The 16,316-nt window shown below is 37.5% G+C and overlaps 1 protein-coding gene across 2 annotated transcripts in view; it reads right to left on the bottom strand.

The window, feature by feature from the left end:
* Positions 1 to 16,316, bottom strand: part of LOC134817954 (uncharacterized) — a 94,334-nt gene that overhangs the window by 28,340 nt on the left and 49,678 nt on the right. For both annotated transcript variants that reach the window (XM_063827338.1, XM_063827339.1), the window contains 4 exons: positions 15,475 to 15,558; positions 9,329 to 9,484; positions 8,955 to 9,123; positions 8,481 to 8,576 (listed from right to left, as the gene is read on the bottom strand). In XM_063827338.1, the coding sequence (XP_063683408.1) occupies positions 8,481 to 8,576; positions 8,955 to 9,123; positions 9,329 to 9,484; positions 15,475 to 15,558 (505 nt within the window). The remainder of the gene's footprint in view (positions 1 to 8,480; positions 8,577 to 8,954; positions 9,124 to 9,328; positions 9,485 to 15,474; positions 15,559 to 16,316) is intronic.

Raw genomic sequence — 16,316 nt, 5'->3', positions numbered from 1 at the left:
ATATCGACTCAGTTACATCGTTTCCTCCAATTATTTGTTATTATATAGTAGTTTTGAATGTATTAAAACTCTGGATATATGGATGTGTTTATCCGTACCATTTTACTGACACCACGGTATCAACTTTAACGCGACTTTCCGCAAAAACCGTAAAAGATATACAACTAAACCTTTTTTGACTGGGTCAAATGCTTTAATGGCCTCCAAATCAACATGAAAAAATAGAAAAATTGGCCAAGGGATAGGAGTCTTAGAGCCCAAAATTTGGACCCCAAGCAAAAGGAAATCGCGACACGTCAGCACGTACAGAATCGCGATTTTTGACGTTTGCCGAGAAAAATCGCGATTTTCTCAGATCCTCGCGACAAATCGCGATTATTCCAGTTCTCTGAGGTCTCCAAATTTTCACATTATCCTTTAAATCTGAGGACTAAATATCACGTTCTTTATAATTATATGGAACTAATCACATCCACAGCCTTCCGAATGTAGGTACGGACCGAAAAAGTATTTTTGGCTCATAATGCTCAGGGTAGCATGAAACATGAACAAAAGTAGTTTCCAGAAAAAATTTGAAAATAATTTCGATTTAGAAAATTTTCGCGGTCCGAGTCATTCTCGATAGGTACAAGGAAAGTGCCTCAATATGTAAATTACTCTCCTTGTTTCTATATAAACATAACTTTTATAAAAATTCTTACGTAATAATCATAATAATTTTATATTATCGCTAGAAGCCGCACAGACCTACTATATCTACACACAAACCAACTAGCAATTGTCATTATTCTAATAGATGAACCAGTGTATCCCAAATTCATAATTCGGGCAACAACGAGTAAGTTACAGCTTGAATCGCTGGTGTTTATTTGCTTATTTGTGTTTAAGTTGCTATACAAATTGTACATAGTCAACACATAATCGACCAATATAACTTCCAGTGTGCTGTTTTATAGCAATAATATATTCGAGATTATGTTATATACTAGTGTAACCAAGGCGTAATCTAACTATACTAACAAGCTTGTTAACAAATTTATGACATCTAACAGGTCTGTGACCGACAACTGAACCCAATTGAACCTAGTTCCCACGCAGTTAACAGGTACCCAATCAGCTTAAATCCCAAATCGACAACTGAACCCAGGTCATATCACAACTGCACTGAAATCGGAAATACGACAACTGAACCCAACGATCGGATTTTCAGGTTCTCCTTCTTCGCAGGGGACTGTGGTCATTATCACTATAGGATAGGTCATGACCACTGTAATTTAGAGCATTGGTGCTTAGTGCTTACCCCGGTAAAATATTAATAAGCGGAGAAAAACGTTAAACTTCGTTTTCTCCGCATTTGGTGAATCGTTTTGTTGCTTGTATGAAGGCGATAATCGATAATCCTTGGTAGTGAGAACTTATCCACTATGTCTGTCACACTAAGGGGTCGTTTACATATTACGTAATCAGCTGGAGGGGGGGGGGGGGGTTCCGAATGATTACGCTAGTGTAATTTTGACACATTGTGTAAAACTTATTACGGAGGGGGGAGGTGAAAATGTTCCAAAAAATGATTACGTAATATGTGAACGACCCCTAAGGTAGAAGAAGTCGAAGTATCATCCTCGTTGGTAAGACCACTTCGGGCACTAGCCAATAAAGTGGTTCAAGTTACTTTGCTCAGATTACTTGGCTCAGATCTCGATGTTTGGCCTGAATATTTGCTGGATTTTGTTTTTTAATTTTTAATAAAATGGTTCCTGCCGCCAGCCGAAAGCTATAAACTAACAACAACTGTTTAGCCACCAAGACCACAAGGGCATACTATGACCATTGCTTCTCTAATCCTGCATACAGATCACTTTTCAACAGGATATTCGCTACTACAATACCATTAGTTGAGGTAAGCCCACTCACTAAAAAAGGGTAAGATCCCCAGTTGACTTGGCCATGTTATGAGGATGGGTGAATGGGGCGAATATGTTGCAGGTCTTTGCATGGGGTCAATATTACCAAACTGTCAAAATATCATTAGTGAACTAGTAGCTCACTACTCAAAAAGACAAGTAAACCTTGTTATTGCAGCTGTCCCAATACCATTAGTGAACTAATGCTTTGGGAGGGCCTGCCATGGTTCAGATCTCGAGTCTTGGGTCGGATCTCGATGCTTGAGGAGCAGTGGATCGTATCATTTTTGGCACGCTTCGTGAACATGTAAGCTTGTTAGATCAGATCTCGCGATCGAAAGGCACCTAAGACCTTGTCATCTTTTTTTAAATCTACACACTTATGTTACTTCGGAGTATTTCAACAGCCACATTGTTACACACGTGTAACCAGCCAATTACAGGAAGCCGAAGGATTTAGTTGGCCAGTGACGGTTAAGGTAGTGTGCACCATACTTTCTTTGCTGTTTATCTGTTAGTTATTTCTAACTGACAATTGGGATCAGTTTTCGTTTCAAAGTTAATTAGGTAGACTGATTGGGTTTAAGATTATTTTCTCAAGCTACCCTGTCTAGAAAAAGTCCAAATTGGGTTCAGTTGTCCGGTAGCCACATTATCTTTTGCCACGATTTTGCCTAGTTTGACTTGTCGCGGCGCCGCGATTTTCTTTTGTTCTTGCCCCCAAGTGGTGTCAAAAACGCGAATTAAATAGGTAATAATTATTTTAGTCTCTTGAGTCTTGACACCATTTTAGGGTTATACGAGTTCCTGCTAGTATTCACTTTATATCCGGAGGTTTTTGTGTACGGTATAGAATGTAACACCAGAATTATAGGTCACGTGTTAAAGCTCTATCCCCCCTGAGAGGAAATATAACACGCAATTATAGCATGATGTATCAAAATGAAGGTCTTAACTAAATGACCCTCTAATAACAGGATTAAATATAGATACGCACAGGTGGGGTACTTCATTCTTATGACGAAAAGGTGTGGCCTATCAGTTAATTGTTTTGAAAAAATCGAGCATTAGCAAAACTTTTCATATCTTTTCTAACGCCTCAAAAATTGAAGACAAATCTAGTTTCGTTGATATATTATCTACTTAAGTACCAGCTCTATTTAGCTCTATACTAGAGGAGACATGTGTACTCCTCTAATGAAGCGCAGTCGAGAACAGATATTATTTTTGATGATTATTGTACATGAGTTACAGGCAGCTGGTAGGTAGTACAGCTAGAGATATTGTTAGTTACATTTAAGGTATTGTTAGTTACATTTAAGGTATTGTTAGTTACATTTAAGGTATTGTTAGTTACATTTAAGGTATTGTTAGTTACATTTAAGGTATTGTTAGTTACATTTAAGGTATTGTTAGTTACATTTAAGGTATTGTTAGTTGTTTCCATAGTCTAGCTGCTGTTATATAGAATTATTTTACAGGACAGTGCCCCAATGTGGTCAGTAGAACAATAAATCTCTAAGAAGCTACAGATTGCACAAAATAAAGAGACTGACATAAAACAGATTCAAGTTTAAATTCGCGGTATTTTACAAAATATATTGTTTATTGTTTATTACCTCTCACAAAGAAACATCACACCCCATCGCACCTGTAATTATGTAATTATGTAATTATGGTCCTCTGAAAGTTCCTCTGTTGCTGATAGCCTGCCACACAATAGCTAGTAACTGTACAAATCGCTCGTTAAATCATCAAACTGGAGTCTAAGAGCAAGACACGATTTGTGGCAAGGTTTGGTGGCGGTTTAATAGTATCGTTGTATGTTTAATAGTTGCGGTTATATTTGTGTACATATTTGGCATGTTTTTTGTTGTTGATATAGTTTAAAACGTATGAGTAGGAATTTCACCAGAATTTCTTCGGAATTTCATCGGAATTTCACCGGCTAAATGGTCTACAAGTCCTATGTTTATTAACCAATTTTAGAGTTGAGTAGGCTTGAAGTTGTTTAATGTTTGCTGATCTTGTGGACATTCTTTGTATAATTTTAGTAAAGATCGCAGTAATCATGGCATTTGTTTAAACAGAGTTTTGTGTAATGTAACTTTATTAAATTTGATTAAAATGCAAAGCGGTATGCCCGTCGTACGCACTATTTATCTTACTTTAAAAATAAAAGTCTGTTTATTGACTTATCTATACTAACTTCCATCAGATGTTACATGAACGCTACCTCCTAGCCCTCCTCTTTCTCCTCCCCCTCTCCCTCTCAGAGGAATGTAAAACATGTTTCGAGCTCTCCACAGACAACATGTTCCTCCAGAGCCTGCTCACCAACCTCCTCGACACCCAGATAAAGTGTACCCAGCCTGTCGTACTGGAATGTTCAGGACAGAAACCCAACTGTGTCAGTGCCATGTTTTCAGTGTCAGACCAAGCGCTAGGCGCTAAGTTCAAGGTAAAGATAGCGCAGTGTTCAGTGAGGAGTATTTGGGAGAGTCTCCTCTACAGATCAAGTTTGGGGAACGCAGTGGGAGATATGGATGTGAGAGGGGCGGTGGATGTCAATGTTTGGGATGACGGAAACGCTACGGATCATGAGGAGAAGGATTTGTCAGGTAACAAAATTCGCTTTCACGTGGATTTATAGCAGAATTATTGTGTGTATATATGGGAACTATGATAATATTATATTCTTCGCAGCTGATTTTTTAAATGATTGTTTTTTTGTTATCTCAGATCAGATATTATCATTTGTTTTGTTTGACGATGATGGGTCAAATTATATTATTCTTATTGAATAGAAGCGTAATTTAAATTAGCATGAAATGTTGAAAGTTAAAAGGTAACAAAAATGCTTTAGTATTTAACTTTTTATACACCGAACGAAATATTACAGACCCCGGAATCCGGGTAAATTTGGAGGGTTATTTTTTTGAAATTTTAATCTCAGAGCATGTTTGGTTAAAGCATAAAATATTATATACTTTACAGTAATACTAGTTTATTATATACTTTACAGTAATTACCGCGGCCATTCATTTCCACCAAATAGGACTTTTAGATCTAGTAAGGGGAAAAGTGGCATTCCGTTGGATTTGAATGTTCACAAGGATTTCTCAACGGAATATGGTAGTTAGGACCCCTACGAACATAATTAGACTTGTTGCCAATTTTGTATCTCAACAGAAACACCACTTTTACCACTTTTTACCACCTTTGTACCACCTTTCTGGTTTGCCAAATATCTTTAGTTGTGAACGTCGTAGAAGGCTGCAAATTAACCTAGAATGTTTATCTTATCAAGGAGTAAAACTTTTGTATGAAAAATTTTGACATTTGACAATCAGCTAATTGGATAATTACCAATTAGTTAATCACCAAAAAAAGTGAAAATTTTTTATTGGCTCAAAATGATTGAAATCGTTTGAAACACGGAGAAATGTAGTTTTTAGAAAAACTTCAAAAATTGTTCACTTAAAAATTTTTTTCGAGACTTGGAAAAAAGTTTGAAAATTTTAAAATATTTTTTTCCGCCAAAAGTGATCGAATTGCATGAAACGTGGATAAAAATGCTTTGCAGAAAAACTTCGAAGATTTTTAGATTGGGGAATACTAAAATCATCAATATTTGAAGTTGGAGTTCAGTAAATCTCGACATATTTGATATTTTAGTAATTAGGAATAGCTTAGCGGAAAGGGCTGAACCTGAAAAAGGTTAACCACTCAATATTAGAGTTTCATAACTAATTACAATACAGCTTTATCAAATTCCACATAAAGAAACAGCATAAAAGGACCATTTAAGATCGAACCGATTTTACCTGCTGTACTATCATTTTATTGATTTCAATGATCAAAACCTCTGTACCGTCAATCTTGCCAATCTATACCGGGTATCTGAATGTACCGGACCTCTTATTTACCTCTATAATTAGACCCAGTTATGCAAGAAATGCGATTTCTCACAGGGATTTCTTTTAACTGTGCACTTTTTGTCACTCTCGCAAGAGGCCCGGTATTATAGGGGGGTATAGGAAGAGAGTGTAAATATACCTTTCATCATCCACTGTGGCTTTTTTGTATTGTGAATGCGCATGCCGCTTCGTTTGCTATGCCAGATACCTCAAATAACCCCCCTATCTCATTGCCAGGGTCGGGATAGAGCTGAAGATAGCATCGAGAGGTTGCTAGAAATAGCTAGATTTAGAGTAAACTGGTGGTAGCTGGGTGGTGCTAGCATGGATGTAGCAGAACGTAGCTACACGAGGTTTCATTGGAGTTGGTTATTTTAATGGCCAAAGAGTGCCGGAACTAAAGTTACTTAAGATTGCAGTTGAGGGGCAGTGTAAACCACGGTGTAGTCAGGGACACAGAGCTACAGTGCAGGAGTACTGCAAAAGAACAGTGCAAGTGATACAGTCTGCAACAGTAAAACGCCGAAGAAGGAGATAAGATTGTGACTGCAGAGGAGGAGAGGAGCTGGAACCTGATTGTGTTTGGGTTGAAAGAAGAGGAGGAAGAAGAGTGTCCTGCTCTGGTAACTGCATTTTTGGAAGAGGTGGAGTGAGAACTTATTTTCAAGCGACAAGGGTGGGTTGAAAGCAACCAGGTACAGCTATCCGACCTATTAAGATCACCGTCCTGAGCTTAACAGCCTTTCATCAGAATCTGATGAAAACAGAGAGACTGACCCACCCTTTTTAGATCCAACGAAACCCTTTATATAAATCGACTTTACCGCATGAATTACTTCATGGTATCTTCTTATCAAGGCTACAGACCTTGCCGTACCGGATTTATTGATCAAAGTGAGTCTCTTTAGCCCTCTTCTTCTTTAGAGCTTTAGGTTAGTGATCAAACTCTTCGCAACTCGCTCTTCACTGGATCTATCAGGACAGATTCACATCTTTTTAGGTCTCAACCAGCCTTAGTTTTCCTGTTTTCATCATGTAGTACGTTCTGCTACCTCCATTTTAGCACCACCCAGCTTCCATCAGTTCACTCTAAGTCTAGCTTCGTCGGCGTTTTACTGTTGCAGACTGTATCACTTGCACTGTTCTTTTGCAGTACTCCTGCACTGTAGCTCTGTGTCCCTGACTACACCGTGGTTTACACTGCCCCTCAACTGCAATCTTAAGTAACTTTAGTTCCGGCACTCTTTGGCCATTAAAATAACCAACTCCAATGAAACCCCGTGTAGCTACGTTCTGCTACATCCATGCTAGCACCACCCTGCTACCACCAGTTTATTCTAAATGCAACCTCTCGATGCTATCTCCAGCTCTATCCCGACCCTGGCAATGAGATAGGGGGGTTATTTGAGGTATCTGGCATAGCAAACGAAGCGGCATGCGCATTCACAATACAAAAAAGCCACAGTGGATGATGAAAGGTATATTTACACTCTCTTCCTATACTCCCCTATAATACCGGGCCTCTTGCGAGAGTGAATCAAAGTGGTGAACGGACCGAATCACTACATGACTGAATCCCTAACGGACTGAATCACTACCAATCACTATTGGTAGGGATTGAGGTATACTTTCGGACTGAATCACTACCGGACTAAATCACTACCGCTAATATCTAGACCTAACCACTTTGATGTGATCCCTTACATTTTTCGTGATAATTGACTAAGCAGAAATTTGGTCAAAGATCACGTCATGATATTAGAACTAGTGAACTAAGATCATCTGGTAGGGATTGAGGTATATTTTCGGACTGAATCTCTACCGGACTAAATCACTACCAGTAGTGATATTTGGGTGGTAGTGATTCCGTCCGGTAGGGATTCAGTCCTACAATCACAAAAAGTGCACAGTTAAAAGAAATCCCTGTGAGAAATCGCATTTCTTGCATAACTGGGTCACGTTTCATGCAATTCGATCACTTTTGGCGGAAAAAAATATTTTAAAATTTTCAAACTTTTTTCTAAGTCTCGAAAAAAATTTTTAAGTGAACAATTTTTGAAGTTTTTCTAAAAACTACATTTCTCCGTGTTTCAAACGATTTCAATCATTTTGAGCCAATAAAAAATTTTCACTTTTTTTGGTGATTAACTAATTGGTAATTATCCAATTAGCTGATTGTCAAATGTCAAAATTTTTCATACAAAAGTTTTACTCCTTGATAAGATAAACATTCTAGGTTAATTTGCAGCCTTCTACGACGTTCACAACTAAAGATATTTGGCAAACCAGAAAGGTGGTACAAAGGTGGTAAAAAGTGGTAAAAGTGGTGTTTCTGTTGAGATACAAAATTGGCAACAAGTCTAATTATGTTCGTAGGGGTCCTAACTACCATATTCCGTTGAGAAATCCTTGTGAACATTCAAATCCAACGGAACCCTTAAATCGACCAATTTTCCCCTTACTAATCACATAATGTAATAATTCATTTACCGCGAATTCCCATGAATTCCCATGTACCACGGCTGTTTCCTTTGCCCAAACTCCGCAGTAAATCAGGGTTTTACTGTTATTAATTAATAGTGTTAATCAGTTTAGAATCTGTATTAATTTGATGATGTTTTAATAATTAAATCATGTCTTAAATTACTTCTCTTACCCCGAAGTTTTGTTCTGATTTCTGAGTTTAGTCAAGGAGTCCACTTTAGTGAGTTTGTTTCTCCGTTTATTCTTACGAGCAGGTTTGTCTTGACTTCTGAGGAGGAAGATAAATAAAACATGCCAACAGGCTAATAAGAGTAAGACTGTAGGTGAACAACACTAATTTATTTCAGTAATTGTGTTCTAAGTGATTTACTAATTCACTAGATTGTACAGTTGTAATGACAAACGGCTCGAAATATCTTGTGCAACGTTTAAATAAGAAGCCTCATCATCTAATCATCCACTTCCACTTTGACAAAGTAAAGAAGTAACATAGTGAAAAAGTGACAAAGTAACATAGTTACAACTTACAAGGCAAAAGAGTGACAAGGTAAAAAAGTAATAATTCATATAAGGTAACAAAGAAACAAAGTAACATGGTAAAGTAACTTGAAAAGGTAACCAGGTGACCATTTAAAAACCAACAAACCTGTTCTCGTCCTCCCCAGCGTTCTCCCGCGCCTCCTCCTCAGGACTCAGCGCCTCTCCCTCCTCAGGACTCACATCACCCGTCCTCTCTGAGACAGCTGACATGTCCTGACACAGGGTGGAGGAGTTATCCGGGTCTAGGGGCTCAGTGTTTAGCGGGGCTTCTGTCGCTAGGGTACGGGGTTAATGGTAGTGAGGATAATAGTAGGTAGGCGGCGCACGTGACAATGACACTGGTAGTCAATACTAGCCAGTGAACAATTTCTTGGACCGTAAATTTTTATATTTCATTGGGAGAAGTCGTAGTTAGACAACACTAAATTTGAAACATGAAGCAAAAATCTTAAAAACAATTAAAAGTGAAAGAAAGCAAACCTGCTGCCATAAAACTACTGTCCAAGATGGGCAGATCGTCTCCTAGGTCCGGAGGGGAGTCTCTGAAGGGGTTGACACGCGTACTCTTCACATCATCAGTAGTGTTTTCTTCTTCTTCTTCTTGTGAGGTCAGGGTTTCTGGTTGCTTCTGTGATCCTGCCAAATATTTAGTTCCTCAGGGGGGAGGGGGGTAGTCGTAAGGGAGGGGGGGGGGGGGGGGGAGGGGGGGTACGATGCTCGTAAGAAATGTTCTAAAAATTTCCGTAAAAACGTTCTAGAATAACAGAACTAATTAAAATTAGTTCAAAGAATTACGGCGGAGTGTTTCACTAACCTTGCATAAAATAACTCGGAACTATTCAAACGATGTTGCTACAAACAAGAAAGGTAAAAAGCAAATCGATAGTAAGTATGCCGTATGGTAGCAAAGTAGCAAAGTTCAACAATTCTCGATCTTTCGAAGTGTCTTATATTACGAGAATGAGGAATTAGTCCGCTGACCACCGTAACATAAAGATAGCCTCCAAACAAATGAGAGATAGTTAGTCATACCCACGCATATGGTATTAATATGCGGCATAAAAATGTGGCTGTAGGTAATCATTAATTGTAAACTCATTTGGGGCTATGTTTTTGGAATAATGCCGGACTGTTAATTACATTACTGGACACGTATTGAGTTGGTTTTACGTTTAAAAGTTTGAACATGGGTTGTAGACGTGTATCCTGATGGAGATGTGAGGAATATTTGTTGACACGAGGCAAACCTGATCAATAAAAGCCCAGAATCATTGTCACGTGTCAATATAAATATGATTCACCTCGCTCCCCACCAGAATCCACAGCTATTAATTCAAATTGTTTAAACTGTCAAATAGGAAGAGGTAGGTCGTAACTCAAACAGCAAATTCTAACTCAAATTCTGGCGAAGCAAAAAATTCATATTTTATCGTTAAAGGCCGATCATCTCAGATATTTGTCTTGTAATATTTAACGGTATAATAAATAATGATTGAGTGAATATTGCAAGAAGCATCTTAGGTCATGTTAGCAAAGGCAAACTCATAGGAGGTGTTACAATTAATATTTCAACAAGAAACGCAATACGCACAACATTCGTATGATTGATTTTGGCATAATATCATTTTATAAACAAGAAATTTATAACTGAATCAGAGAAGAATTCAGAAACTTTCGACGGAATTCGTACAACATAAAAGATAAATTCGATAAAAAATCATGCATTAGCTGCCAAGTAAATGATTCGGAATTTGGATATATTACTAATAAGTGGCGACGGTTATAATTGGAGTGCACGACCTGCACGTCAGCATTTCAATATTATAGAATAAAGAGCCTGCTTAAACAAATATGTATGAGATGTCCAAACCGGGCAAATAGATTTAAAGCTTGTAATACCTAACTATAATAGAGCAGCAGGAGGGTAGCAATACGATGGCTAATTCAAAGGAAATTAATCTTTACAACTACAAAATGTAGACAAGATTGCTGATTCGTATGATGCCTTTGATGAACTCTACAGTCTACATGGGTAATTTGTTATGGCTGTAATATTTATGTTAAAATGTGAGAATTACAGTTAAGTGTGGCACTGTATATTGTACAGTATACTACTTCGGAGATCTGTGAGCAGAGTACTGTCTGTGTACTGTGCAGTTCGTGGATTGATTATACGGCTGATAATTCATTATGCGAAACAATCTCATTCAATAGACCGTGTACACATTGAGCCGACCTAATCATAAACACGAAGCGTATCGGCTGGTACAAATATGTGAGATTAGAAGCTAAGAGATGCGTGAAGCTTCTTATTATTAACGTATTACATATTACTATATATTAACGTAATACTACTTATATTATTATATATTTATGGTATGGACAGACATGGCTTCACGGACAGGTACAATTATAATTCCTCAGTTTATAGGAGTTATTAAGGAGTAGGACGTCAGGATCATAGCATCGCGGCAGTGCACTTGGAAGTTAGCAATTATACTAGATCTACACGTACGAGCCATCATTATAATATTATGGTCGCTCGTAGATCGAGTATAATTTGAATAAAGTATTCATTACTACTCGTCACTGATGATCCAGCTATGTACTTCGTGAGTACCGTGCTGAGTAGATATTCCATAATGGAGGCTCGATTCAGTATCTACATTCCTCAATCATAGAAGTTCTATCCCACTAATCAAACAGCGTGTACACGGAGGTCGGAGAAACTAAACATTAAACTGTTAAAACACCATCGAACAGATTTTGTCAGTAGAGAGATTAATTTAAGAGATTAAAAGTAAAACTGATTAAAAAGGATCTGTCTGTAAACACCAATCAGCTCAAAGATTTCGCAAGCAGCATATTTTATTGAAACATAACCAAATATTTTATTTGAAAATGAATTATTATATCCCTTATATTGTATGAGAATCAAGCATTTCATTTTAGCCATGAAAAATTAAACAAAGTAAACGTATTCGGTATTAATCAGTCCGATCGGTTCTAAAAATGTGAGATAGTTAAGAAATTAAAGATTACAGAGATCCTCTTTCTGCACACTGGCACAACTGAGCGGTTCTAAAAATGTGAAATAGTTAAGAAATTAAACATTACAGAGATCCTCTTTCTGCACACTGACACAACTGAGCGGTTCTAAAAATGTGAAATAGTTAAGAAATTAAACATTACAGAGATCCTCTTTCTGCACACTGGCACATTACAGAGATCCTCTTTCTGCACACTGGCACAACTGACAAAAGGTTCCATTCTATAACTTTCCCACGAGGCCCAGACCCAGGTGAAAGACTATAAAGAAACGCGGAACTGTTACGATAATTCCTATTGTATCTACAGTGGTGGCTAAATATTAAACAGAGAAACAATGGGATCTGTACGTAAAATACTCAGCATCACTATTACTGGTATCACTGGAAACTGGGAATTACAAAGAGTACTGCAAACTGGTATTTCAGAACATTACACATCTGGTTAACTTGTAACATGTGCGATACAACAATAATTGAACTGTACTATCTACAATTTCAATTAAGGTACACTATTAATAAAACTATGCAACAAGGACTGCACGATCAGTTTATACCACAAGATAACTGGTGTTTACAACCGCACGAAGCAAGTGAAATTATAACATTTTGGCAAACGTTTAATCAAATAATTAATTAAAACTAATTATAAATGAACCGTGAAACATACAGAACTTACGCCCTAACACAATTATGGACAGCGAGCAGGGGACAGTTCCTGTTATTATCTCCCTCAAAGAGTTGTAACTGTGGGGGACTGCAACAGGAGAGTGGATCATGTTATATAGTCTGTAGAGTGTAGATTATAATATTATGTAGATTGTAGAATGTAGATGCTGTCTAAGTAGATAATGTAGACAGTAGATATTTTATACAGTAGAATGTAGGTATGGCATCAGTTTTATCGACGTTTTGGTTGATGTGAATCTGTTATATGAAATAAAAAGTCCGACCTTCAAAAGGTCATGCTAATTACAATTATGAAGAGTGACAATAACAAAGGAAACAACGTAAACCAGACAAAGGTAGCATATATTTTGTAAAATTGTTAGTAAACAACGACACCAAAATTGCAAATATTAGATAACTTAATGAGCCTAATAAAAATCGATTTAAACCAACTCAACCACTGTTTAAATAAAGAAACAAAAGCAACCAAGCAAAATTAACCGACTGAAAGTAGTGTTGGTTACACGATAATCCCATATCATTGTATTTGTATGTATACACTAAAAACTAAAAAGGGCCGCACGAAAAAAGTGGAATTATCATAATAAGTTGGCAAATAATCAATTAATTAATTAATCGTGTAAACAGTAACTGTATAACACTCACGACTAATGCTCTAATATAACACTACAACCGAGGGAGCAGCAAGAAAATAGGGCAGTATTTAGACAGCCCGACCCCTGTCCGCGAACAACTGTCCGCGAACAATTGTCCACGAAATCAGGCAGGACCTTACTCAAAGAGTTCAAACCAAACACTGTGGCACACTAAGAAGGGTGAGACGGTAAAGGGAGATGATCATGCGAAATACGTCAGCCACATTAACACCTTGCCACTGATTGGCAGGGTCCACAAAATGAACGGTTCCGGTATAACGGAATGACGCTGGTTTTATCATTATATGATAAGAAAATTCCCAGTGTTCCAATCGGATATTAACTTATAAATTACATAATAACCACTTATAAATCACCCGTTTTTACTAGGATTATAATCATGCAAAAGGGTTACATGGAGGAGGATTTATAAAAAGCATACTTCTAATTGCATTTAAGAGGATCGCCCAAAGTGAAAGTAAGTATATTCCTAATTAGAAATTAGTCAGTTCATCCATGTTCATTCTAGATGAAGGGAAAATGCCGCGTTTTATTACGAAAGTCTTTAAATCTAAAATGTAACACTGTCAAGGAAATGAAAATAGGTAAATTAAGTTCTAATAATACAGAATGATAAGGTCGGTGTAAGAGATCAGAAAGAAGGCTCCCTTTAATGACCCGGAAAATTTGATATCACCCGATCCTTCACAACAGGAAAATGGGGTCATTTACCAGCTAATGTTGGATATCAAATACCAAACATCCGTGACCTTGCCAAATGACAAAACATGGTCAGCCATGAAGTATGGGTGAAGTCTTTAGCAGGTGGTCCCGAGCAAATGTACCTCTAATAATGGGTCAGCAGCCAATCAGGTGAAAGTAGTTACTACACTTGGTATGAATCAGCCAACCAGATTAGTTTAACACTGAGACAAGTGGAGCTGTTGCGACTAAATAGGACTTCTTGCTACTGCTTGAACATAATTACATAACTTAAAGCATATAATTTTTGCAAGCCCCGTCAAATGATAGCCACAACTAGCAACAACAAAATTAGAAACCTTATCAAGCAGATAACACCACGTATTTAGTTCTGAAATCACAAAACAGAGCACACTTAATCACAGAGATTAACTCATTAACAAGGTGATTGCTCGGACTAACCACACATTTTTACACAACCCTAAACCAACTAACCCCAGACATGGTAACTAACATCATTATACCCCAACAGGCAATATTGCCACAACACAACGGATAACTAGCTGGTCAAAGTGGGCATTGGTTTCTGTGAAATCATAACGAAGAAAGGCAAGCAAATTGCATTTTACGCTGGGTTCTGTAGAAATTAGAAGGAAAGTATTTTACAAGCTCGCGCTATGGCACAGCACGGTTAGTTGGCAGTTCAGTGACAATTGGGCTATTATGAGATTACGAAGGGTGGGGATTGTAGGGCGCTGTTCTTCTTCTTCGTAAGGGGCTGTGGTAAGGGTGACCACTATAAGATAGAGCATTAGAGCCCTGTCCTTACCCCGGTTAAATATTTATAAGTGGAAAAAATTTAAACTTTGTTTACTCCTCATTCGATCCCTTGTATGAAGCCGACGATCCTTGGTAGTGAAAATTTGTCCACTATGTCTGTAACACTAAGATAGAAGAAGTCAAAGTATCCTCTTCGTTGGTAAGACCATTTGGGGCACTGACCAATAAAGTGGTTCATTGTCTCCTCTTCCATGAGACAGTGTGCACAAGTATTAGGGATAGTTCTCGGCTTGAACTTGTTAAGGTGGTAGTTTACTTCACAGTGTCCAGTAAGGAATTGTGTCGCTGTTCAGTAAGGAATTGTGTTGCTATTATTGTGCTAAGTTTCGGGATGGATCTGGCACTGTTAGATGCTAGGATAACCCACTGCACCTTAAATATTCAATGATTCCGTAGCAATGGGGAGGGGGTAAGGCACGAAGTCGTGCAGGACTCGAATATATAATGTTAATCTCGCAGTCAGTTAGTATGCCCTTGCTTCCTCAGCAATACTAGAGGACTGGAATAAGCTGACTGCCCAATAAATTAATCAATTTATTGATTAATACAATTATAGAATAGGGGAATTCTAAGTTTATACTTTTTAAATATATAATGAACTTTATCATAGTCTTCTCGAGCGAGGAGCGGAGGAGCTAAGAGTAAACAAAAAGTCATATTTCAAGTAAACTACTACTAATTAAAATGCGTTATAAAGTAAAATATTGCTTACCTTGCATGCTATCGTTGTTGTTGAGGTAGCTAAGAAATGAATTTCGCTTTCCAGTCAGATAGTCGAATTTGCCTCCCTTATTACCTGAAATTAGTTTATTATAAAGTTACTTATACTGGACAGTATACAGTAATATGCTGTACACGAAGGCAAACACACAACATGAGGCTTGAAATCTATATAAAACTACAGCATAAGAGCCTTAAATAATTGGTTATATAGTAGAATTAACGCTGAGTACTAGTATTAATACAGTAATAAATATCGTGAACTAATCGTCTTTATAGAACTTGCAGTGATTAATGAGACTCAACATAATATCACAATTCTCATTTGATTAATTGCTAGTTATTGCTTAGTTTGTCATTGTCACGTTGCAGTGAGAATATGACCCACATTTTCGCAAGAAAACTGTAGCAACTTGTATGTTACTTCATAACTTGTCGTACATAATCGCGACCTTTCTCAAGGGGGAGGGTGAGGGGGTCTCCTTTGACTGGTGTCCTAATCTCGATTATTCTAAAGAACTTCCTAAGAATTCATGGTCCACCACTCCACATTTAAAATTCTCAAGTCTGCAAAGGGGCGGCTTATGAAATGTGCAAGTAGTTGTCACGCTTCATAAACATAACTTACTCTAATTGTCTAAGAATAGCTAAAAACTAATTTTTCTTCTCAGTTTTTGTTCCGCTATAATAAGTTCAACACTTTGCCTTTTTTAAATCTACGCCACTAGCGAAACACGGCATGATAAAAGAAGCGTTGTCAGAATTTAAGAGGCACATAAAAGGAACTATTGCACTGAAATAAATGTATTATCAAATACTGTAAAATCACCAAAA

The sequence above is a fragment of the Bolinopsis microptera genome, chromosome 7 (genome assembly GCF_026151205.1).
Source record: "Bolinopsis microptera isolate Bmic1 chromosome 7, MBARI_Bmic_1.0, whole genome shotgun sequence".
Taxonomy (NCBI): Eukaryota; Metazoa; Ctenophora; class Tentaculata; order Lobata; family Bolinopsidae; genus Bolinopsis; species Bolinopsis microptera.
The sequence above is the reverse complement of the archived record's forward strand: the minus strand, read 5'-3'. Positions and strand labels throughout refer to the sequence as shown.